The sequence below is a fragment of the Elgaria multicarinata genome, chromosome 19 (assembly GCF_023053635.1).
Source record: "Elgaria multicarinata webbii isolate HBS135686 ecotype San Diego chromosome 19, rElgMul1.1.pri, whole genome shotgun sequence".
NCBI classification, from domain to species: domain Eukaryota; kingdom Metazoa; phylum Chordata; class Lepidosauria; order Squamata; family Anguidae; genus Elgaria; species Elgaria multicarinata.
In genome coordinates, this window is record NC_086189.1 from 14,005,724 (window position 1) to 14,030,750 (window position 25,027).

The window sequence follows — 25,027 nt, forward strand, 5'->3', positions numbered from 1 at the left end:
CCCAGCTGGTTCTGCTTTACATTTCATGAGGATTGTGTCAGAGTTTTTCTTGGGATATTAGGGAGCCTTGTAACTGAGTCTTAACTGGAGTAAAAACTCAAATATTTGTATTGGTAAAAAATATTCTAAAATCAATGAATTTGTTTTCAAATCACATCTTAATTCTGTAGACAAGAAATTAATTTTATGAACACAGCTTCTGAAAAATTACTTCCAATGTTTTGTATCTGACTGCTGCAGAATTGTCAAGTTCAACTGGCAAATATTTTTTTTGTTCAACTTTTAACTTTTATGCTAAGGGTAGGATCCAGCCGGCTGCGAGCACCACTGGTTCCTGGTGTGTGAACGGCTAACCCTACCACCAGGGCCAGCGATGTAGTGCTTCTGGAGGCAAGCCCCCAAACGATCGAAAATTAAAGTTTCTGGAAGGAACAGGTTGCCCTATTCAAGAAGCTTGCATTTCCAGTCATTTGGAGGCTTGCCCCCAGAAGTGTTATGCCATCGAAGCTGATAACGGGACCAGCTATGCATGCACAGGAAACCAGCATTTCTCGCCATCAATGGTAGGTCCCTATTGGGTCCTACCAGGAAAAGACAGGTTGCTACCTGTAGTTCTTCATGAGGTCATCTGCGCATTCACACATATGGGCTGTGTGCCTGTGCAGATCTTTAATTCGGGACACTTCTTTAGCTGAGGAATTTTGGCGTGAATCCTTCCCTCAACATCCCAGTGCACATGTCTCTAGCAGGTTCCCACTTATTCCCTCAGTTCCTTGAAACCGACATTGTGACCTTGGAACCAAGAAGAAATATCTTCAGTTCCTAACACTGAACTTGAGTATGACACCAAAGAGGGGATTGTGATTGGGCTGTGTGAATGCACAGATGATCACTTGAAGAACTACAGTTACAGGTAGCATCCTGTCTTTCTTCTTCATAGTCTCTGGGCATCACACATATGGGCAAGTAGCAAGCTAACTTACAAGGAGGTGGACCAAAAGTGCAGTCAGCTCTAGCCCGAATATTCACTCTATAATGTCTAGCAAAGATAGACGGTGTCAACCAGGTGGCAGTACGACATAGTTCACAGGTGGCAAGCAGAGTGAGCTTGGACTGGGGTAGACAGTTTGAGTCCAGACAGCTCATATGGTAGCTCGGCTGTTTTACAATCCAAGAAGTGAATCGCTGAGTCGATAAAGGTGGGCCGTTGCACTTGCTTGTTGCAGCTGTAGAACAGGAGTTGCAATCAGAGGGGGCGGGCAAAAAATGTCTTCCTGATCCAGAGGTCTCAATACTGTAGGCAATGAGTGTCAAAGAAAGCTTAGCAGTGAGGACAAGCCTCAACAATGTGGCCTTCTCCAAGGTAAAAGAGGCAAAGATCATGTCCGTTAGTTGGCATTAACTTGCCCCCGCAATGGATGTACTTTCTAAATGGGGCCTTAAGGGCCATATGCCCCAGAGGGCAATTGCAAGATCACGAAAACAAACATGAATTTAAAAAAAACAATGCAGAAGAAAAAAGACAGAAATCTTTGATAGAAAGAAGAGAGAAGTAAATCCTCAGCTTTTGAAATGCTTTCAAAATGAACTGAACGCAGGACAAATTCCCTCGTGAGGCTCCCACAATGGCGGTTGAAAGAGAAATGAGGGAATAAATTTGAAGTCACTAGGGACATGCACACTGGAATGGTGGGAGAAAGTTTCCCACCAAAATTCCTCAGTTACAGTAGTTTCCTGAATCTGTGTGATGCTAGGAGACCGTGAAGAAGAATAAGGTATCTACTTTAGAACTCACTAATCCATCACATATAACTGCTAAAAAGATTCAAACATAGCAAGCATCCCATTTCACAGTACATTTACAATTCAATCCTTATCGACTCCTAGCAGACATTGTTTATTAATTAACTCTATAGTCTTTACCTGATTAAACCTCCTTGTAAAGGCAACAATATTAGGGGCAAGAATGTGTTTTTCTTTCTTATTCCATCCACAACTTGCTAGTTCCTAGAAAACACAATACAAATTCAAATAACTGTTCGCAGCATCCTTCCAAAGATGAAATAAATCTTTCCATAAAGAAAACACACAAGTGAAGAAACCTTAATTTTTAAAAATCCATATGGACAGAAATGGAAAACAACTGTAGCATTAATTGAAATTTAGTCACTTCTATAAAACCACTGGGGACAGGCAAAGTCTCCATTTCTTTGGCTTTATTTGTACCAGCAATAGTCACTTGCCCCTTTTAAGCCCAAGTCCCTAGACCAGTGGTTCTCAACCTTTTTTGCTCCATTCCCTCCTTTCACCATTGTTCAGAATATAATTCCCCCGTCTAACTCAAAAGGTGCATTCCAAATAATATGCATATAATATTGAAAATCTTTTATTTTTTTTCTATATTAGTCCCATTTAAAGGGGCGATGCAAAGCATGGCCCCTTTTGCATTCTCAGCTCCCATGCTTTGCGTTGCCCCTTTAAATGGGAGGCTTGAAACTTCTAGGATTGCGAGGGAGGGAGGGAAAAGAGAGCAAAGGCCTGGCTTTTGCAGACATGACACTCTTCTGGGACTTTTTTAATAACGTGTAGGAAGACATAATCTACAGGAATCATACTTTGCCGAATAGTGGTCCCAATTCCCCCCCTGGAACTCTAAAATCCTCCCCCCACCCCGGAGGGGAATTCCCCCCTTGTTGAGAACCCATGCCCTAGACAATGCCAGTTGAAAAGCACAGAACACAAAACCTGAGCAATCGTTTTGAAAAAGGTTTTTAAGAAAACACAAAAACAGAACAACGAAACAGGAAATTTATCAGGCCAATCAGAGAACTGACGTTGGTCAGTTATGAGACTTTAGTAGAACAAAAATGCAATGGCTTGGAACTGCACTAAATTAATTGAATTTAGTTCTCGTTGAAACCAATTAAGTTGTGTCTGATAAGTCCTATTGAAATGAATGGGGTGTAACTTAGTCTGGATTCTTCCTAGCCAAACACACACTCATATTGATCTTCTGGATTCTTCCTAGCCAAACACACACTCATACTGATCAAGAGGTAGTACACTGCCATCTTTCTCTCTCCTCTGACCTTGACATGGATACTTGATTAGATACAAGTAGAGGCCATTTTATTATTAGCATATATTTTAATCACGACTTTGCCTCAAGCCAAGAACAATGTTTTAAACTGGACATATATGCATACCTAAGGACTATGCATGAAAAATACTGCAATCCAAAATGGAAAGGGTTACTTTATTTTTGCCGAGGGAAAAAAGAAGGTGAATTTCACATCATTATTGTTTGCTGTACCAAATAAGTTCTACAGCTTGATTCCTCAGTTACTAGCTCAAACCTATATAGCCTCTGCATTCAAATTTAACCTGCGTATATAGCATCTGAGAAATGAATTACCCAGATCATCTACTCTAAATCACTGCTTTCTCTTTTTTATAACCACACAGTTTTAAGCAAGTCTGTTATGCAAGTTTCCATAACAAGTGCTATAGAGGCCACACAGCCCAAGACAAGGAGCCAGCTCGAACCGCTGCCTCCAAAATATTATATATGCATGTGATCAACTGAATATTGCATAGGAATCCAAAGGCCCATATGTTTTTCTGTGAACAGCAGGAAATGAACTTCCAGTCTCCACCCACGCTTCTCAGTGGAAGTTTCCAAATGTATTTCCGTTACTATTAGTGCTAGTTCACACCTGTCAGGATTCATGTTTGCCCCACATAATAAACAGATGTCTCATGGTCTAAGTGCCTGGAAAGTGTTTGTTCATGTGACACAAAATGTTAGAAACCTCTACTATGCATGACAGTGTAACTGGAATTAGATTGAGATAAAGGTGGAGTGGGGGAATAAAAATAGTAAAAGTAGGCCTGTAAATATCAACAGCAATAATTATAATTCCAAGAAGTATAAGCCAGGAAAGTAAGCATATTTGTGCCTGGAAAATGCATTACATTTTGATTTTTAACTGTAGGTTTTAACAGAACACGTTTTCCACACCAAACAGGTTTTCCCACTAATATTTGGCTTTATGCCATGGGCACAGTGCTGTATGACAGGAAGTGAACTTCCTCATTATGTGTTTTTCTCATTCATTTCTAACCTTCAAATATGTTTCATGCTTTTCTGAAAGTTTTTCCAACAGTTTTCGATTGTGATAAAATATAAGATACATATGTCTCTATATGTCATTTACTAGTGATGACAGAAAGAAAAGAAGTCTGTCATGACTTTTTCCCGACTGTAGGCCTGTAGGCAGGGACTTTCTTCTTTGCTGACTGATTGTAAGCTGTTCTGGGAGCTTTTGGGGGGGGCTGAGGAGCAGGATAAAAATACTATAAATAAAATTAAATAAATAAATTGATTTTTCAATATTTTGGTTCATATTTCTTTTATGAAGCGTAAATCACAGTGTTTGAAAGTCAACAGAGGAACTAAACTTGGAAAAGTTTCTGTTAGAAGGTTACTGAAAAGTTAATTTAAGAAGCTAAATTTGCTCAAGCATCTGTTTTTGCTGTGTCTCGCCATATATTTTAAAAGTTAAATCTATTTATGCTTCCCTTTTCCTATTTAGAAGGAAAATGTTCAAGCCGTTATGTAAATGTACCAACACATTTCTGACTGAGTTACGCACTTTTAAACAAACAAACAAAAAACCCAGAGAAAAGTATCAGCCAGTCCCACTATCCCATATGTGAAAACCAGCTGTCCCATTACATAACCCAATTTGTAGGGAGTTCAAAATTCTCCTGTAAAATGTTCCATGCAGAATCACTCCAGGCATCTGGAATCTAAAATGAATTTATCTTAAGAGTCTCCTTTAAATATATAAATTATGCTGAATTAATGCACAGGAAGGGGGAGAGTGTAAAAAGACTTCTGTGAACATGTCTGTCACAAATTCATCAGCTGAACAACCTGCCCCTGGCCTACTCACCTAGAGTGAGTGGCAATCACCACTGACAGTTGTTGCAAATTGCATCTGGCTTCCTGTTGATGCATCTTTCCTCTTACGCACCACCGTAGCCACTACACTAAGTGCATTCTCCTTCTTTTTAAATATAGGGGTGGCAGCGGGGACAAGGAGGACAACCCAAGCAAATGGAATGGTCAATCGGTAACTAGCTCCTGAAATCTATTACAGGGCTATAATCAATAATAGTATATATTAAACAATCTATTTCCATTTACTGAAGTCTCCACTACCTGTATTGAATGCAGAAATAATTTTTGGAGGGTCACATTTTCATACATTTTTAGAAAATAACACCAGCTGTGGTAACTAATATCAAATACCAACTTTCCAGACCTTTCCTTATTGAGAATGTAGAAATGATGACATTATGTCACTCCAATTCATCAAAACAGAACAAAATGATTAATATAAATATTTACGTAGCACCCAAATCAACACTCTGAATTGCCATGACTAACTAGTCGTGCTATGTCTGCACAAATGAAGTAAATCGGGAGCAGATATAGTTGGTGAGTGGGGAGGGGGGGAGAACTCCTAATGAACATGAATTCAGAATCCTCAGAAAGACACTTGAACTAGATTAATGAAAACAATTTTAAAATTTAAGCTGGTTAGAGCAACCCAATATGCTACAACTTTTACTGTACTTTATCAGTCCTCCTCAGAACAGATTGTAAAGCAATGATGTGTGCTAACAAAATCTGCTAATATTTAAGTTGCAAAAATTAGGTTTATTAAGCAGCTGGTGGGCTGTAAAACACTGTCAGCAGGCTGCGGAGGACCCAGGGGACGACAAGTTTGACAAGCTAGATATAGTTCACTTTATTTTCTAAAAACCCTCTACAAACATCTATAAACATACGGCACTCATTAAAGTTCGTAAAACATCCAACACTTCTCTTTGTCCTTTGGAATGCCTGTACGTTCAGCACTGGATAAAACTTGTATTAGAAAAGGTCAAGCACCACGCTGATTTTTTGAGTTATTCTTAAATTTCATGGCACGAGCGTAGCGAGGAAAAGCAGTGAATGGCTCTTGACCAATGAATGACAACATTACTAGTCCTTTTACTGGAGCCAAATAACAGGTTGCCATTGCCATTTGTTAACAGGTCTTTGCGTGGAAAATGCAGTGCTGATTTTGAAGAGCAAGTTCTCAGAATCAAAGTTCATACCCTTTTTCACTTGTGTATTGTGTGTGTCGTCATCCACGGTGATTTGAAAAGAAATCATAAAGCTAATATCAGAGCAATGGTATTTTCATCTCAGTACGTGAGTAAACATGCACATAGTCCCATGGGGCTAGGATTTTACTTTCTTCCTCAACATGTTCAGACAAACCTGATTCATGAAGTCCCTGACTAAGCCTGTCTTACTGAGTGTAGCTGACTAAGGCCTTAGCTAGACCTAAGGTTTATCCCGGGATTGTCCTGGGGTCATCCCTGTTCATGTAAATGACACACAGGATATCCCGGGAACAGGCAGGGACGATCCCGGGATAAACCTTAGGTCTAGCTAAGGCCTAAGAAATACAGTTACAATTAGACAAAAAAAGAAGGGCAATAACAATGTGATTTGTAGCCATAAACCAGAGATGTTCTATATGACATATTTTACACGTTTTTAGAACAAATTTAAAACATTATTTATCATATAAAATTGCATGTAGAAGAGGAGTGGGATGGGGAGGAAGAAAATGGTATAGGGAGGTTATTTTTAAAATAAACTTTTCAATAAAATTTTAGCCGAAAATAAAGCTAAAAAATTAGTTCATTGCTCAGATCAAATATACTGTATGAGGATAAAAGAACATGAATTTTGTCCTTACAGAATAAATTGTATATAAATAATTAAAGTTTCTTTTAATTAATCAGTTTATCAAGCGAGACAACATCATCAGCTGAGGTCTAATTGGTCCTAGGACACGGTGCACATGCTATGTGTTCAAGTACATATGTAAGCAATTATATATCAGAGCTCTAACTGCATTCACCAGACTGACAAAATTAGTCACTTCTCATATTCATAGGGGAATAAGACAGCTATATATTACAACATTTGCAAGATTTCAAAGTTTTCCTTGCCTTCTGCCAAGCTTTAACTCAGTGTCTACATGGCTTCCTAGAAGGGATGTGTTTTCAGTATTTTGACTTCTGAAAGGATGGATTGCTTATCTGTAACTGTGTGTGTGTGTTTAGTACTCATATGCAGTCACACATATAGGTTCTGCACCTGCTCTGAGCGTATTTAACGGAACCTTTTAAAGGTAGAGTTTTGACAGTTGCCCTGCTTCCCATTCACATGATAAAGTGGGCTCCTACCTTCCAGCTCAGTAAAAAATTCCAAGTAACACAGTAGCTTTAAAAACAGAAACAAGGCAGTGCAATGGCACCTGCGGTGGAATAGGAAAACACAGATGATCACTTGGAGAACTACAGTACAGGTAACTATCTTGTTCTCCTCCTTCATAGTCTCTTCTAGTTCCCTATATGAGAAGAATATCAAGCTTACCTCCAAAAGAGGCATCTGTCCTGGCTCAGACATCCAGCCAATAGTGGTGGACAAATGAAAAGGGCTGAGACCACAGAGCAACATGGTGGGTTTATATTTATTGCTGGGTCTTTGTGAAGGTCTCACTTCTGTCCAGATAAATGCCAGTACCCAATGAATGTCCGGGATATGTAACGAGGTCTCCAAAGGCGTGGATACCTTAGAGAAGACTAGGAGGGTGATGCTCTGACTAAGGTGGAAAAGATTATGCTGGCTAGGATGATTTGGGTTGTAGTCCAAAAGATCTGGAGGGCATCAAGTTGGGAAAGGCTGTTCTAGGATTTGGTACATTAATCTGAGTAGAACCCCCTCACTTCAGACCAACCGCCATTGGCTCCATTGCCTTGTTTCAGAAGGCTGCTGCTATCTCTTCCTCTGAAGGAAGAGATGGGTTGGTGGCATGGCAAGTCTGTCTTTCGCAGGTGTGGGCAATTTCTAGGTCTCAGGAGGCCAATTTCCCCACCTGGAACGACCGCACTCCTGCCCCCCCCCAAATATGCCACTGAAATTGGGCAGCATGGCAGCAAAAAGGGCTGATTTCTTTCTCTCTTTCTGTTTTCCCTGCTGTGCTGCTCTGCTGCCCAAACCACAGCTTGTTTTTTATTAAAATAAAGAGACAATCAGCTCTTTTCGTCTGCTGCCCAACCAAATGCCTGCAGCAAATTTGGAAGCAGCAGTGGGGGCTGCAAAAAAGGCTCAGTGGGCCACATGCAGCCCGTCAGCTAGGTAATGGCCACCCCTGGTTTATCATACGCCCAACCCAGATGATGGTAAGTACCCAGCACTCCATGATGATTTTCCGCCACACAGCTGCCCAGTCCCAGTAACTGTAATTGGCCATATGCTGGGAGGTATTAATCTGCTGTTTGGCCAAATGAAAGGTCTATGCAGAAACAGTTGAGTGAATTCCCATTTGTAATGCAGCAAGTGCTGAAAGACGGAAGCAGCTATTTCCTACAACAAAAAACCTTTATACCTGGATATGCAGGTTTGATAATTTGCTACTCTAAGTGACAAGGCAGCCATTGTGTACATTTTACAAGACAGCATACTGACCCTATGGCCCTCTGATGCTTAGAATTCTTTTTTTTAACCTTTTAAGCTGTAGGATGGAGGAAGGAGAGATTACACCCTCCGCCCACCCCAGCCCCAGCTCCTCTGGCAACATTCTCTTCCTGAAAATCGCCCCCAAAGCTCCTATTTGCTCATGGAACTATTACTACACATACACAGCCCTTAATCTGATGCAAAACAAATGACTGTAAACCTGAAATTAGGGGGAAGTTATTTAAGGTTGGAAGTGGGATGTTAATTCCTATAGCAGCAGCAGCAGCAGCAGCAAGCACAGGATATTTTCAACAAGAATATTTCATAGTGGTAAAGGGGACAGGAACAAGCAGTGTCGAACTCTACTATGGCTCCCACAAATCCTGTTGTGGTCCTTGGCTCCATCCTGTTTCCATCATTGCCTGTCATGCTTTATTTAAGGGGGAAGAGAAAATAGTGAGAGGAGAAGCTAAGTTCTCAGGACTGGGTTTCTCTTGTAATTTAGGGAGGGCGTTTGTGAATAAATTCAAAAAGTTATGATTGGTTAATGAAGCAATTCTATGGCCCCCTAGACAGCATCTGAGGGGCCATAGGATTTTTCAGATTCCCAGGGCCAAGAACATAGACAGAGCTTCTTGCCTCTGCCCTCTCCCTCACAGCTGGCACAGAGAGATCTAAGCTGCCTGCCTGTATGAGCTCACAAACGCAAGCTCGGAAGGAGAGAAAGGGTGTGTGACTGTGGGTGGGGAGGGAAAGGATGACTTAACGCCATATCTCCAGCCCTCCCTCGGCCTCCAGCCCTCCCCCTCCCCAAAGCCTCCACTAGACGGACGAAAATGTTGATTTAGCTAAAATTCAGAGCAGGAGGAGCATGTTTTGGATACCCAGTAAGCCTCTGAGTTTGGAGGCTTACAAATACCCAGGGTGGATCTAATAGAGGATTGTGTCCTAAGTGCACCTTTTTAAAAAATCATCATAGGAGCCGATAGCACAAAGAAAATGAATATGTCACATAATCATCATAGCAACAGAAGGAGACCTGATTTCATGGAGCAGGGTGACGGGGGGAGGTTTTAAGTGAATCTCTGGTCAACCAGAAGAAAAGATTGTAGCTACATTCTGAAGAGTAATCAAAAGCAGGAATGTCTGTTTATGGTAATCACAGGGAACCCAGTCTTCTGAGAAACACTGCTTGCATTTTCCACTGAGAGTAAAAATAGTCACATTGCACATACACCTTTGATACAGGTATCTTGGTGTGGAGTACTAGGTACAGTTTGGGACTTACAATAACAGTTCATTTTCCTTGAAATACACATAAAGTTATCGAGTTAGCCATTTTTGTCCTCCCAACATGTATTACAAGCATTGACGGTTAATGTAATGACACATACCTCTGGCTGTATAGCTTTAAATACTGGCATATCCATCAATGTAATCTGACTCTATGACAAAAGTTAGAGAAAGAACAATGATAAATGTACAAATATATCATTCTGGGCTAATCCAATATATTTTTACCCAAGGCAGAATATTCTAATGGTATACAGGCCATGGGTGGTGTAAACATAATATTCCAGAAAGTTAGTAATAGACACAAATCCATAGGTGGTTGCAATGTAGTGTGCTATTAAAGTCAATCACTTTTCAAACTTTTTAAAAAAGCGATCTTACTGACTTTAATAGCACCCCTCTCCCAAACCATTCACCAGTCTAAACAATGAATGTCTACAAGCATCTATGGGCATGGTCACAGATGGGAAAGGGATTACATGTCCCTTCTTTAAATATAATATTCTTTCCAATATATAAAACACATTGCATCAACGAAATAAAACACACGCATCAAAATATCATCAATCACCATAAAACACCATGAAACCACACATTTCTAGCTAATGTAAAATGAGTTTAAAACAGAAGCACCCAATATCTGTCTAATAGAAAGCGGCTCCAAAAATGGGTCTTCAGAACCCATTTGAAAGCCTGAACAGATGGGGCCATACACATTTCAATGGAGATTCTACAGATGTAGGACCATGGCCAAAAATGTCCTGTCCCTTGTGCCTGCCAACCTAACTCACTACCACAAGATGTAGTGATGGCCACCAATCTGGATGGCTTTAAAAGGGGGTTGGATGAATTCCTGGAAGCGAAGGCTATCCATGGCTACTAGCCCTGATGGTTGTGTGCTATCCTTTGCTAGAGGCAATAAGCCTGTGTGCACCGGTTGCTGGGGAACATGGGCAGGAGGGTGCTGTTGCACCATGTCCTGCTTGTTCATCCCTGGCCGATGGCTGCTTAGCCACTGTGCGAACAGAGTGCCGGACTAGATGGACCCTTGGTCTGATCCAGCATGGCACTTTTTACGTTCTCACTGGTAGGCTCACAAGAAGGTCTCGGATGTTGTTTTCCAAGTTCATATGGTAGATTTGCACAGATGAAAGTGGTCCTTCAAACAACCTGACCCCAAACTGTTTAGGGCTTTAAAGGTGAATATCAACATTCAGAATCAGGCCTGGGCATGCACTGGCAACCAGTGCGTCTGGTACAATATTGATGTCTCATATTTCCAATTGACTTGGTCCTATCTATATCACAGCAGCTATATTTTGTACCAGATGAAGTTTCCAAACCATCATAAAAGGCTGCCCCGTACAGCACATTACAACAGCTTAGTCTGGATGTTAGGAACATAGGAATTTACTTTTTAACAAGTCAGACCATTGGTCCATCTAACCCAGTGTTGTCAATACTGACTGACAGAAGCTCTCCAGAATTTCAGGTAGACGTTTTTCCTGCCCTACCTGGAGGTTTCATAAATCAAACCCGAGACCTTACACATGCAAAGCATGTGCTCTACCCTGAGCTATGGCTCCTCCCGAGATGTTATTAGCACATGGGCAACTGAGGTAAGGTCTACTCAAATACATTCCTTAATTTAGGGTTGATTTGGATTTATTTTTGGATTTGAAGAAATTCTTCTTTTCCTGTGTACTTTTTCTACTGATAAGTCTCATTTAACTTAATTTGAGATGGTTTATAAAAGTAAACTCCCCTTTCTTATTCTCGGTGAGTGAAGTATCATCCCAATCAAGTCACATTCTCTCTGCCAAACACCTTGCTGTGTATCAGATCAGTCAGAGAGTTCCTACTTTTTAAAATTGGTTGTAAAAACCAAAGCAGCAGAGCAATCTAGGTGTTAATATGAATAAAAGTAATGTTGTCTTTACAAAATTGCTTAAATGCCTGAAAGAAAGGTAAAAAAGGGAGAAAATGCAGCCAACGGTGGCATACTGCTGTCACCTCACCAGTAACTGAGAGAGAGAGGAGCAAGCAAAGGAAACATTTGGGGCCTGCTCCAATTGAACTGCCCCCACCCCAGGCTAATTAATTTAAACAGCCCTGTGGGAAAGAAGATGGAGTGAGGGAGATAGCAACAGGCAAAAGGAATATCAGGGACTGCTCCAGTTGATCTATCCCACCCCCCGCAAGGAGATGAGCCAACAGTGCGATATGGCTGCAAGAAAGGCAAATGCTATTTTGGGCTGCATTAATAGAAGTATAGCTTCCAAATCACGGGAGGTCCTGGTTCCTCTCTATTCGGCCCTGGTTAGGCCTCATCTAGAGTACTGCGTCCAGTTCTGGGCTCCACAATTCAAGAAGGATGCAGACAAGCTGGAGCGTGTTCAGAGGAGGGCAACCAGGATGATCAGGGGTCTGGAAACAAAGCCCTATGAAGAGAGACTGGAAGAACTGGGCATGTTTAGCCTGGAGAAGAGAAGATTGAGGGGAGACATGATAGCACTCTTCAAATACTTAAAAGGTTGTCACACAGAGGAGGGCCAGGATCTCTTCTCGATCCTCCCAGAGTGCAGGACACGGAATAACGGGCTCAAGTTAAAGGAAGCCAGATTCCGGCTGGACATCAGGAAAAACTTCCTGACTGTTAGAGCAGTGCGACGGTGGAATCAGCTACCTAGGGAGGTTGTGGGCTCTCCGACACTAGAGGCATTCAAGAGGCAGCTGGACAACCATCTGTCAGGGATGCTTTAGGGTGGATTCCTGCATTGAGCAGGGGGTTGGACTCGATGGCCTTGTAGGCCCCTTCCAACTCTGCTATTCTATGATTCTATGTAAGCAGAGCCACACCACTGCTGCTGAAAGCCTACTTAATTTTTTTCCTCTTCCCTCCCCACCCCATTTTCCTTGTGAGTCATGTTGCAAGTCTGCGGGCCAAGATTGTCTTGCTTACTGATTGATTGTAAGCCACTCTGGGAGCCTGTTTTGGCTGAGAAATAGGATAAAAATACTTAAAAAAATAAACATTCTGCATTTCTAATTCACATCTTTAAAAGTGTAGTTGAACCTAGTGCTGTGGCTGTATCACAGTGTAGCCTCTATTGAAGCAATCAATAGTTGCTATGCAATTGTTTGTGGAGAATTAAATCCTTGATGCATAATTAAGAAAAGCCCCAGCAAAAGTTGTTGGAAGCCAATTTATTACGGAAATTTGAAAGAGAACTTGTTATAATAATGTTAACAATATTAGCATGAATTTAAAACAAATCATTTTACTTACTGCAAACTCCTCTGGAGTTACTTTCAATACATCAAATACAACTGCATCATAGCTTTTATGGGCATAATCTGAACTCCGTCCTTCCAGAGAGTCAGAACTGCTACTGCCCTATGAAAAGAAGGGATAAAATAAGTTGAAGCAGAAGTTTATCAACAGATTAGTTAAAGGTTACATCCACAAATAAAAAAAGTAACGTTGAGCCTCATGTCACTTTACTGTTTACTAATCTTGGTGTGTGTTTTTAAACAAAGGATTTTCAAGTTGGTTCTTTTGGTGTGGATCTGCTGATATTGGCTAATGCAAGAGAAAATATGTATAACTTCCAAGATAAGGTTTAGGATACACATCCATATGATTTCCTACAGCAGTGGCTCTTTAAAGCCTCTATTTTAGGAAGGTTCTAAACTCCTGACTAGGTGAGCAGACGAGTAACAAATTCTACTTGCTTTTACTGCCAACTGCTGCATTCTTTCCTCAGCTGTAAAAAGAACACCAGTCCAACTGCCTGTTCTTGCCCTCTAAAGTTAGGAAGGCAGCAGCGATAACCCTGTAGTTACTATAGCAGGTATCCCAATCCTTTCTGGATCCATGGGCACGTGGGAATTTGAAACCATGCTGTTGGCATCATCACCAAATGCCTAATCAGTGGATCACCACTTTGGTGTCTGCCTGTTGCATCTATGGCCCTTAAGTTGTATTTTATTCAGAAAAAAAAATCATTTATGTCTATTGGACACCACAATGGCTCTTTAATAAGGGATTGTCTAATTTGGTTAATTGCTGGTGGTGCAATACAGTTAATGCTTATTTTAAACATATGTTTTGGCAATGTCCAGTAGGCTGCTCCTTTCTGGGAGGAGGTTATTACACAGATAGATGTTGTACTCGAACAGTCTTTAAAAGTGTGTGTACATCAGTGAATATTAAATTATTTACCTACTTCATGGAAATTAAGACATGATCAGTGTAAATAGATTCTCTGCACCTTTTTGACAGCTAAAAGAATGATATTACAACATTGGAAGGATAAACACACACCTTCAATATAATACTTTCAACATTTGAAAATATGGCATATAGACACTACGTTCAAATGAATACTTATTTGTAAATTTGGTCTGTTTTTGTTGAAACCCATATATAATTGCTAGAAAGTTTTATGCATGTCATACAAAATTTGTGTATATATATTCAAAAAATGGGGGGTGGGAATTGGGTGCCTGCAAGCACCACGTTGGGGAACCCATTCGTGGGTACCACTGAGGACGCCTTGACTCTAGAGTTGTAGCATGCCAGCCTCCCCATTAAAATAATAATTAAAACATCAAATGAAAATCGGGGGGATGCCGAGAGAGGCATAATGTTTATTCAAATTGTTTTAGCCCTTTACATTGTTTTAATTTTTCTATGTTAACATTTTTAGAATGTTTTTATCTTGATGTATTTTGTATTTTTATGAATTGTTGTAAACTGCCCAGAGAGGTTCAGTTACGGGGCGGCATAAAATAATAGTAATGATATTGGTGCCCACATTGGAGGTCCCTGGCTGTAGTCCTTCCGCAACAGTGTCTCTTTAAGGTTAGGACGGAAAGTACGTACAGTCACAATAGCAATATTCAGAGCTTTTGGAGCTATTCAAGCATAAATGGTTGAGACAATCAGCATGCTAGTGACAGGACAGGACAGATCATGAACAGGTGGGCAGTGATGGCAGCTGGGATAGGGTGAGAGAGTTACCGGTGACCTATTTCACAACTATTTGCAAAGGTAATATAAGTAAGGGCAGAACTAGATGTTGGGTTGGGATATGTGGTCAAAGTCCTGTAGTTACTGGTCACGGGTTAGAAAGCTACAACTGTAACCATAAACAGATTTATGAAGGAATGATTCCTACTAAACTCAGTGGGACTTACTTCCAGGCAAATACGCTTGTGAATGCTGACCGCTCAGTAAATAATTAAAACAGCTGTGAGAATAAAATTTGGAACTAAATAATAAAAATGTGAAAGGGGTATTGTTTTTAGATAAATGTAAGGATTGGCACAGCTCATTCTCTATGGTGTTAAATAGAAACGTCTTTATGATTTGAACCTTTTCTTTAAGTAACTGGTACAAGTGATCATTTTACTGATCTGCCATTCGAAGCCACATACTAAGATGAAGGCAAAATCAGAATTATACCTTAGGTCTTCTGAATCTGAACCTAAAGCCTTAATCATGAAGTAATTTTCTGAAAGTGAGAGGCTTTCTGGGGACATTACAATTTACTGTAACCTTTCAATACAGTGACTATATAAGATGCCAAAAAAAGCAGGCAAGTAAGTAAGTTCTTGCAATTTGGGGTTATGGTAGAAATCCTAACGACAAAACTGTCAGTCTTGATTTCTTACCTAATGCAAAAGTTTGCAACACAGGGACTTTATATTTCAAGACCTGTATTGTACAGTGCTAGATTACTGGATTGAACTGGCATTGTTCAAATCTGACCAGAACGCTTCTGTTGTTGATTTTTCAGTTTAGTTACTGATTTATACCCACTGTAAATTCCAGTAACTCCGTACGACTTTCCCACAAAAATCTGAAGTGAGCGAGGCTCAATAAAAGGCATTTTCATAACCTTGTATTATTGTTTCCAATTTCCAAGTTTGGGAAATCTCACTTTAAAAAAATGTAGCCCAATGATGTAGTGTAGCCACTTCCAGAAGCTGGAGTATTGGGGCTGGGGGTGGAGGGGGGCTGGACTGCTGTGGGCAAAGGTCCACTTCTTGGTTCTGGTTAAATCTCCATTGGAAGAATAAACTGGATACTTTCTTGAAAGGCTGGATTGAGATCTTGGATCGTCTTCCTTTTGGCATCTCCTTAGCCTATAGTGGGAGAACTTGCAGGACAGAAGTGTTTGGGGGCTTTCATCCTTTGAGGAGTAATGAATTTTGGATTTCCATTTGGCCTCTTTTGACCTATACTGAGAAAACAGATGAGGACTGACTGTTTGGAGACCAAATTTGTGATACAATCCCCAAAATGTATAGCTCCCTTGCTAATTTATGGTTGGGAATTTAGGAAATAGCAGCCCCCAAACACAATCTCATGGGTGGGTGTGTTTGTAAACAATATTGTGATGTTTGATAAAAGGTGAAATGGCTCGGAATACGTTGTTATGGCAACTTTTACTTAAGGGGATACTATTTCTTTATTCCTTTTCATTGTTCTGTTCTTTGCTCTGAGGATAGTTGGCCCTGTGTTAAAGGGGCTCCATTTATTATTGCTGAATTACTTTGGCAAGACTTCTTTTTGAAATAGTTTTCTTATGCTGTTTTTTTTTTGCTCTTCTGTCGCTGCGGTTTTTATTGTTTATTATTTGATTATATTTATATTATTTGGCTGTTTTTATTTAAAACATCATCATCTGACACAAGTCAGTGTTTTGCTTAGAAAAGCAGAATATAAAGTTTAATATATAAATTAATAAATAGAATTAAAGTTGGAAAGCAATAAAAAGTCTACTCAATGGAGTAGCATACAGAGACCTATTAGACAGATTTGTAAAAAGGCCCATTTGTAATATCATTCCCTATATTAAGAATGTGCAACAGGGCCACCAAAATATAAGGTAGTGGTTCTGCACACTCAGAGGACTTATGGAAGACCTTTAATATCAAACACAGTAAGTAGTGTGGAACTGGTCCATCAGCTGAAATGTATGGTTGAGATTTTAGTGGGAACATATTTCATGACAGTGCCTCACCTAGAGCCAACTAATGCAGGATGAGTTCTTGTAGAAGACTACCATTCCCTAACCTATTTTTATTTATTTATTTATTTATTTATTTAAGGATTTTTATGCCGCCATTCAGCCAAAAAAGGCTCTCACAGCGGCTTACAAAAGTATTTCTTGACAGTCCCTGCCCACAGGCTTACAATCTAAAAGACATGACACAAAAGGAAAGGGGATTGGGAGGGAGGAGGAGGAGGAGGGGGGAAAGGAAAGCAAATTCAGGCACTACAATCTTAGTTGCAAAGTTCAGCAGGAGTTGGTAGCAGGAGGGAGGGGGCTCTCAGCTGGAGCTGGACCTAGGCACGGTGGAGAGGTGCCTGGCTGCTGCTTCCTCCCTCACTGGTGGCCTCTCCAGAGACAGTAAGTAGCAGAAGGGAGGGGGCTCTCAGCTGGAGCTGGACTCAGGCACGGTGGAGAGGTGCCTGGCTGCTGCTTCCTCCCTCACTGGTGGCCTCTCTTTATACTTTAGACAAAAGGTACTATCATCTTTAGGGACCACTGATTCATATCCCTGCACTTCCAACAATTCCCCACCTTTTCTTGTGGGATCTTGCAAGTGTCTGTCCGGAGTGGCTCCTTGCCCGAATGCTGAAAATGGCTGGCTAGCAGCTCTGGCATGAAGCTGACCAACAGCTACAGACTGGACAAGCAGCACAGAACTAAATAGAAGAGAGCTCAACCACCTAACTGTAATGGGATGAAATCCTCTCACACTCTCTGTTTCTTTCATATCCTCTGCCAGATCACTAATCCTGAACACTAAATAACCAAACAGCAAATTATATGTCTAAAATATAGTCGGTAGGGACCTGCCCACACTTGGCAACTTACTCAGTTCCCACCGCACGATTCCCAGCCCTCACAAGTTGAACTGCCTCCTCGGAAACTACAGCAACATAGGATGGTGCTTTGTACTAGATGGTGCTTTGCACTACATCTAGCCCTGTATTATTTCCTCTGGCTGGCAACAGTTTTTAAGCATCTTAGGCAGAAGTCTTTTCCATTACTTAGTACCTGACCATTTTCACTGGAGATACAAAGAATTAACCTGGGATCCTCTCCATGCAAAGTAAGCTACCACTGAATGGCCGACTCTCTTGAAAGAATACACTTAGGAACCCAGCCCATGTACTATTTATATTTTATTTGTCTTATTGGGCTTGCCTAGCAGTGTACTGAAAGCATTATTAGTTGGGTGATAGTTCAACCTGGCCCCAAACCGTAGCTTTTATGTAAGAAATCCTGGAAGGTGAGATATATTCATATAGGTATATAAAGAAAACTTGGAAGGACTTTATAAAAGGCAGAACTATAATTTCCAGAGAGAACTTAATCATTTTAAGCATTATACTAGTTCTTCGATAAATAGTCTGGCCAAATCAACGGCAGAAAGGCTTATAAGGAATGCCAGGATAAGCTGCAACATCTGTTTGCTTTAGTAGTAACAAAACAAAAGCAAGCATAAAATGGGTACCTCTGGAGTGGCGGAGGTCACTGTCACGTTGGCCATGAGGCCATTCCTTTTATACATACTCTCCTTAGGATGCAGGAAACCTCAGCTCAGCCACCGCTTGTGACACAATATGATGAATGGAGAACTGCTGCAAGGCAAATATATTTTATGAGAAACTGATTTAAAAGAAGCGACCAATAGGGAACACAAACATCATTATTGAGGAGAAATGAAAAAAATAATTTGCAAACCGTACCATGTATCAGTTGTGCCAGAGTACCATGCTAACACATTTTATAGTCAATACGTATTGGGAAATATAACTATACTGACCTATAAAGCTACACACAGCTTGAGTCCTACATAATTTAGAAGCCACCTGCTTCCTTAAGTTCCACATTCCCCAAAATTGGCTGAAGTAGGACTTTTATGTGTTCACATAGGAATTAAAAGAACATGGAGGGAGGCCTGTTCAATCACTATAGACTCCCCTTCCATGGCCGAGTGGGGACTAGAACCTGGACCTCCCGATTCTTAGTCCAACACTCTAACCACTACACCACACTTAGACTGAAGGAAGCAGAATATCTATCACCATCCACCAGTCTATTGCCGAGCCATTCTGGGTTAATCTCTATGGAAGTTTTCTCCCTTGCCTTGGTACACCGTAGTGGAAAAGCAAAGGACCAAACATTTCCCTAATAATAGACTGTTTTTCCTACTCTTCTGCAAGCATGCACAGCCCAGTTTTGGATCGAGACCATGGTGCTTCACTTGTTTTGACTAACTGGAAACCTATCCCAACCTCTGACACTCCTAAAGCCCCTCCTAAAGCATGGAATCCCATTGCTTTTTGGCACTGCAGACAAGATGTCCATAATTTACAGTATATTCATGTTACAACAGTCTCAGTCCATTGAAATGCCACAGATTCATCTCACATTTACCACAGTATTACTGTTGGAAAGTCCAAAAAATAAAAAGGCATCAATATCCTTTCTAAGTATCTTTCTCATTCGAATGGCTCAACCCACTGAACACCCCATCCCAAGAGATACGATCATAGTCACCACATGGGAAGGAGAGGGCTGAAGGAACGGCAGCCTTGCACAAGGTGGTCTTGTACTGTCCAGCAGTGCAATGAATTTCTTATGCCTGAGGATAATCAAAGCCTGGTGTGGTGGGTGTCCTGGTCGGTATCGAAGTTGTGGGAGACCCAGTTCTGCAACATGCAAGTGGGCGTACCACATTAACGATGTTGTCACAGCCATAAGACCCAAGTGGCACTGGATTATGAGTGCCATAGTAGTTCCCCATGTGAATACCTCAGCTGCCATGGAACCCAAAGAACAGGCTGCATCCTGAGGAAGGTACACCCTGTGAGTCAAGGAAGGCCCCAATAAAACTAAAGCTTTTCCACTGACTGCAGATACGACTGAACTGTTTTGGAGGGTTCAAGGAGAAGATGAGTTTTATTTTATTTAAGTTTCACACCATACCAGGTTCAAGGGGGACTTAAAAAGGCCTGGCCTACCCTCAACCTCACCCCACTCCAACACAGACTTTTCTTTGGTTCTTTACCGAAAGCAACCTACACGTTATTTTCAATGCATGTTAGGGCATCTAGCCTAGCAAGAATTCACAAAGAACAACCCATACAATCCTGGTGCACTAGTCCAAAAGACAAACTACTGGATCAGAGCAACGCCCTGAAGAAGATCTCTTTGTACCCCTTCACTAAGTAAAAGGTAGTATCTGTGCTGCAACCTTTTCTCTCCCTAACATTCTTTCTCCCCAACCTTAAGAGCAGTTACCCGTGTCTATGCAGACCAAGTTATTTACGTTCTGATCTCTATCTCCAACCCAATAAAATCCTTTGTGCATCAGATACCAAGTGACTTCCTATTTCCTTATTAGGTATCCACCCTCTCCCCTCCTGCCTTTCCAAAAAAGCTTGCATGCTGCTCTGTCTCACCAGTCCTTTCCCCTGCCATATCTCTTTCTCTCTTGATTTAACTCCACAATTGCCAGTGTTATTTGAATACTATACAAGTAATTGCCATTTCTATTTTGCAATAACCCGTCTATTTGATGACTCTGATTTCTGGCTATCTATTGCTTTTTCCCCATCTTGGTACCCCAAGTACTCCTGTGGTACACTGTGATGTTTGACTAAAGATTCTGTGTCGCTTAGGTATGTGCATGATTATTTTTTATTTATTTATTTACATTTATATCCTGCTTTTTTTCCTCTTAAGGAACCCAAGGCAGCGTACATAATCCTCCTCCATCTCTCCACTTTATCCTCACAACAACAACCCTGTGAGGTGGGTTGGGCTGAGAGTCTGTGACTGGCCCAAAGTCACCCAGTGGGTTTCCATGACCGAGTGGGGACTAGAACCCGGCTCTCCCGACACCCAGTCCAACACTGTTGTTGAGGATACATGGTAACATTCTGATTCTTTAAAATGTGAATTTGTAAATATTTATTAAAACTGTAAATATTTGTTTTAAAACACACAAACAGTAACTGGAGAGCCAAAGGGAAGCACACTATGGCTTCTGTCCTCAGCCAGGGGATAAAGGCCCAATGGGAGGTGAAATCCCTCGCTTCCCAGGAATAACATCCAGCCAAGGTGGTTACCAAACTTGGCCTATCCATTGGACAGAGAAGGCAAAGTTGCAGGAAGCTCACTTCCCCTTCCAGAAAGAACACTGGTCTCAAACACTGGTCTCAAACCTCAGACCACAGAAAGTAGTAAGGGGCAAGAACACTCTGGTCCCTTTCACTGGCTGAATTGCCACCAACTGCTAGCAAGAACACCAGCATGGATTATCAGCCTGGCCCAAATACCTGCTTATAGCTCACAACTTGGTCTGGCCTTGAAAAATTGACCTCTCTTTTCCCTCTACACCTCTGCCTTTGTATGTCTTGCCTTTGACTAATGTGAAATATTTTGAGATACAATAACTGTCTGAAAAGTAGCAAAGAAAAAGAGGAAGAATTTAGTATTTCAGAGAAATAAAAGGTTTCTAGACTTTTCTCCTTTTTTTATGCTACCTGTTCACCCTTTCCCTAGCTAATCCCCCACATTTTACAAAATGTAAAAAGACAGGCTCCTGCCCTGAGAATCTAACATTCTTTGTTTTATTTTTATGTGCAATTTATCTGCAAAACTAATGTTGAAGAGCTGTATGTAAATGTTTAAATAAATAAAATTCAACACAGGAGAGACAACAGAGGACGGGGAAAGGAACTGGAGGCAGCAGCAAATGGGAAAAAAATATGCCTTTGTTTCAGTAACACACATTTAGAGTAAGCTTCGGTAAAGTGTGAAGCTAGAGAGCTATGCCAAAGGCTTCATGGGAAATGTGGGTGTTAAAGGAGAGAAATGACATCATGCAGGTGTTCTGAAAGGCAGTTCCAGGCATAAAGGGCAGCAAAGGAGAAAGGGCAGAGTCATTTGAGGAACCAGGAAACTTTCAGATGGCTGAGTGATAAGGCTGGAGGAGTGAAGGGTACAGGCAGAGAAAGATTTGTATTGTGATGTAAGCACTGAAGAGATGGGGCAAGCACATGGAAGGCTCTTGATATATCATTATATATGAGTGTACATGAAATTGCTGTTGCAAATGAGCCAATGAAGCGGAAGAACTTAAAAATATGGCTTTTGTATTATATTCCCTAAGTATTCCCTTGTCTCTCCTCTGTCCGCCTCATGATTGAATTTTTGGTGAGTGAGGGTTCAAATAATGCTCTCATGAAAGTACAAGAAAATTCCATATGTGACCTTGCATCAAGTCCAGATTGAATTTTGGCTTTCAGTGCTAAACGTAAGCTAATGAAATTATACAAGGAAGCATCACTGAAACCATAATGAGTATACCAGTTGTAACAGAAACAACGTATTTTCTCTAATACTCAGCAGATTGCTTAAAAGAAAGAGTTCAACACCAGAATCCTGACAGGAAGTTCCTTTGGAAAAATGCCAGTACTAAAATGCATATGCCACAAGTGCTTAAAATGTGCCCTTTTAAATTGTGTTTTTCAGGCAACACACAATTAATTAGGTGGATCTTCTTCAAGAGCAAAGGTGGTGAAATAGTCCCTAAAAGAGCAGGATTCTCTGGCTCAAAAAACAAGGTGGCAGGCTCAAATGAACAATGGGCCCTGACATCACTTCTTCCTCCTCAGTATCTTTAATAGCGTGTCAGTAAACATCTGATCACAGCCTGAATGTTCTATACGTGGCTCCATAAAAATGTAGTCAAAACCTTTTCAGGAAACAAGAAATTTTATAGTTAAATTGAAAGGCTATTTATAACATCTGGAACAACTGGAGCATAATTAATAAGTGTGTTCCTGTTAACAGATTCCAGAGAAGTGACCTTGTTAGTCTGTAGCAGGGGAAAAAAATCCAGCTGTGAAAAAGGACTAATCCTCAGGCTTGTGTGTTCTGGACTTACAGCTGACTAGTAACATGACTAAGTTTGTGGACAGCAGTAAATTACTTAGGGTGGTAAAACAAAAAGGGATTGTGAAGAGCTCCGAAATTATCTCTCCAAACTGGGAGAATGGGCATTAAAATGGTAACTGCATTTAAATGGAAGCAAATGAAAAGAACACTATGGGCAAAAAAATGCTATCTTCACATATACCCTGATCGGTTCTGACCTAGTGGTGACTGATCAGGAAATGGATCACACAGTTGTGGTTGATAGCGCAATGAGAGCACTCATAGAATCATAGAATAGCAGAGTTGGAAGGGGCCTACAAGGCCATCGAGTCCAACCCCCTGCTCAATGCAGGAATCCACCCTAAACATCCCTGACAGGTGGTTGTCCAGTTGCCTCTTGAATGACTCTAGTGTGGGAGAGCCCACCACCTCTCTAGGTAATTGGTTCCATTGTCGTATTGCTGGATACTGATCCAGAGTGCAGCTGCTGAGAAAGACAAATTCCATGTTTGGAATCATTAGGAAAGAAACAGAAAATATAACTTCTAAAATCATGATGCCTTTATACGAATCTAGGGTGAGACCATACTAAGAATACTATGTACAGTTCTGATTGTCACACCTCAAAAAGAATATTGTAGAAGCAGAAAGAGTGCAGGAAGGGTGCAAAATGTTCAAGGAGCTGGAGCAATTCCCCTATGAGGAAAAGTTACATTTGGGGCTTTCTAGCTTAGAAAAATGGCAAGTAAGCAGGGAACATGATAGAAGTGTATAAAATTATGCACCGTGTGCAGAAATTGATAGGAAGAGTTTTTTCCCCCTCCCTACTAATTCCTAGAACAGACGTAATATCAAAAACACTAACAAGAGTCTTGTGGGATCCTAAAGACCAAAAAAATATTCTGGCATAAGCTTCTATGGACTACAATCCATTTCTTCAGATCCATGGAGTGCTATGGCGGGTTTCAGGTTTATATACACTACCAGCCCTGCTGAAGACTCCTCCTATGAAGGCTTCTCCTCTCTCAACTGTCACCACAAGCAGCCTTTCCAGCAGGCTGTGCAGAGGAAGATGAGAGGGAAAGCAGGGCCTGCCCTGCTAAAATATTAATCTTTCCCCTCTTCCCTCCCCATTCGCTTTTCCTTGCGCATCACGTCTTTTTAGATTGTAAGCCAGAAAGCAGAGACTGTCTCTGGAAGCCACTCTGGGAGCCCTTTTGGCTGAGGAGTGGCATAAAAATGCTTCCAATAAATAAATGAAATGAAATACTGTGGTGCTGGTGGCAGTGAGAATTTAATTGAATGAATGATTTATTACAGTCACAGACCAATAAGGAGAATGCAATTGTTTCTGCTGCAACAGACCAACACAGCTACCCTCTGGAAATCAAAATCACTAAGGTTGTCAGTAAAAAAATAGTAAATATTTACAAATTAATTGAAAATATAATTTACAAATTAATTATGGTTGTAAGCCACCTTGTGACGGCTTCTGCCCTGAAAGGCGGCCAAGAAATGTTTTAAATAAATAAAAAAATGAAATAAATTTGAGCACTCTTCAAAACATGAGAACCCTGATAAACAAATGTTCCTGCAGATATTTGCCAGATTTTACAACATTAATCTTGCCGCAAGCTACAAAAAGCACGTTCCTAAAACCATGCCTTGTTCAGCAGTGCCACCTAGTGATTGTCTAACAGAAATGCTGGAAAGCAAATAATATGCAGAAAACAGTTGTTAATATAATCTAGAACAGTGGTTCCCAAACTTTTTCAGGTCACTGCCCCCTTGGTTCCACAAACTCATGCCCAGTGCCCCCTACCCTACACTATAAAAATCATTATTCAGAATAGCGGTTTTCAACGACCCACTAAGGAAGATAATAACAATAAAATTTTAAACAGTAACAATTAATTGAATATTTATTCAAAATCCGAAGCACCCACTGTAGGCTTGCCAAGGGAGGGAGGGAAAAGAGAGTGAACGCCTCTGTTTTGCAGCCGGCGTGGCAGGGCACACCAAGCAGGGTATGTCTCTTCATTAGCGTTTTGGTGCTTTTGAAACATTTCAATTCACCGTTAAAAGGACTCTTCTTAAATGGTATTAAAACATGTGTGGATTCTTCCCCTATATGGCTTGGGACCAAACTACCTTCTCCCATAAAAAT

The 25,027-nt window shown here is 40.9% G+C and overlaps 1 protein-coding gene across 3 annotated transcripts in view; it reads right to left on the reverse strand.

Moving 5' to 3' along the window:
* The window catches only part of RALGPS1 (Ral GEF with PH domain and SH3 binding motif 1), a 185,570-nt gene that overhangs the window by 141,110 nt on the left and 19,433 nt on the right, over positions 1 to 25,027 (reverse strand). For 2 of the 3 annotated variants that reach the window (XM_063144542.1, XM_063144540.1), the window contains exons 3-6: positions 18,425 to 18,551; positions 13,176 to 13,283; positions 9,988 to 10,038; positions 1,924 to 2,007 (exon numbers count right to left, since the gene is read on the reverse strand). In XM_063144542.1, the coding sequence (XP_063000612.1) occupies positions 1,924 to 2,007; positions 9,988 to 10,038; positions 13,176 to 13,283; positions 18,425 to 18,481 (300 nt within the window). In that variant the 5' untranslated portion in view covers positions 18,482 to 18,551. The remainder of the gene's footprint in view (positions 1 to 1,923; positions 2,008 to 9,987; positions 10,039 to 13,175; positions 13,284 to 18,424; positions 18,552 to 25,027) is intronic. The other variant, XM_063144541.1, reaches the window with a different exon arrangement.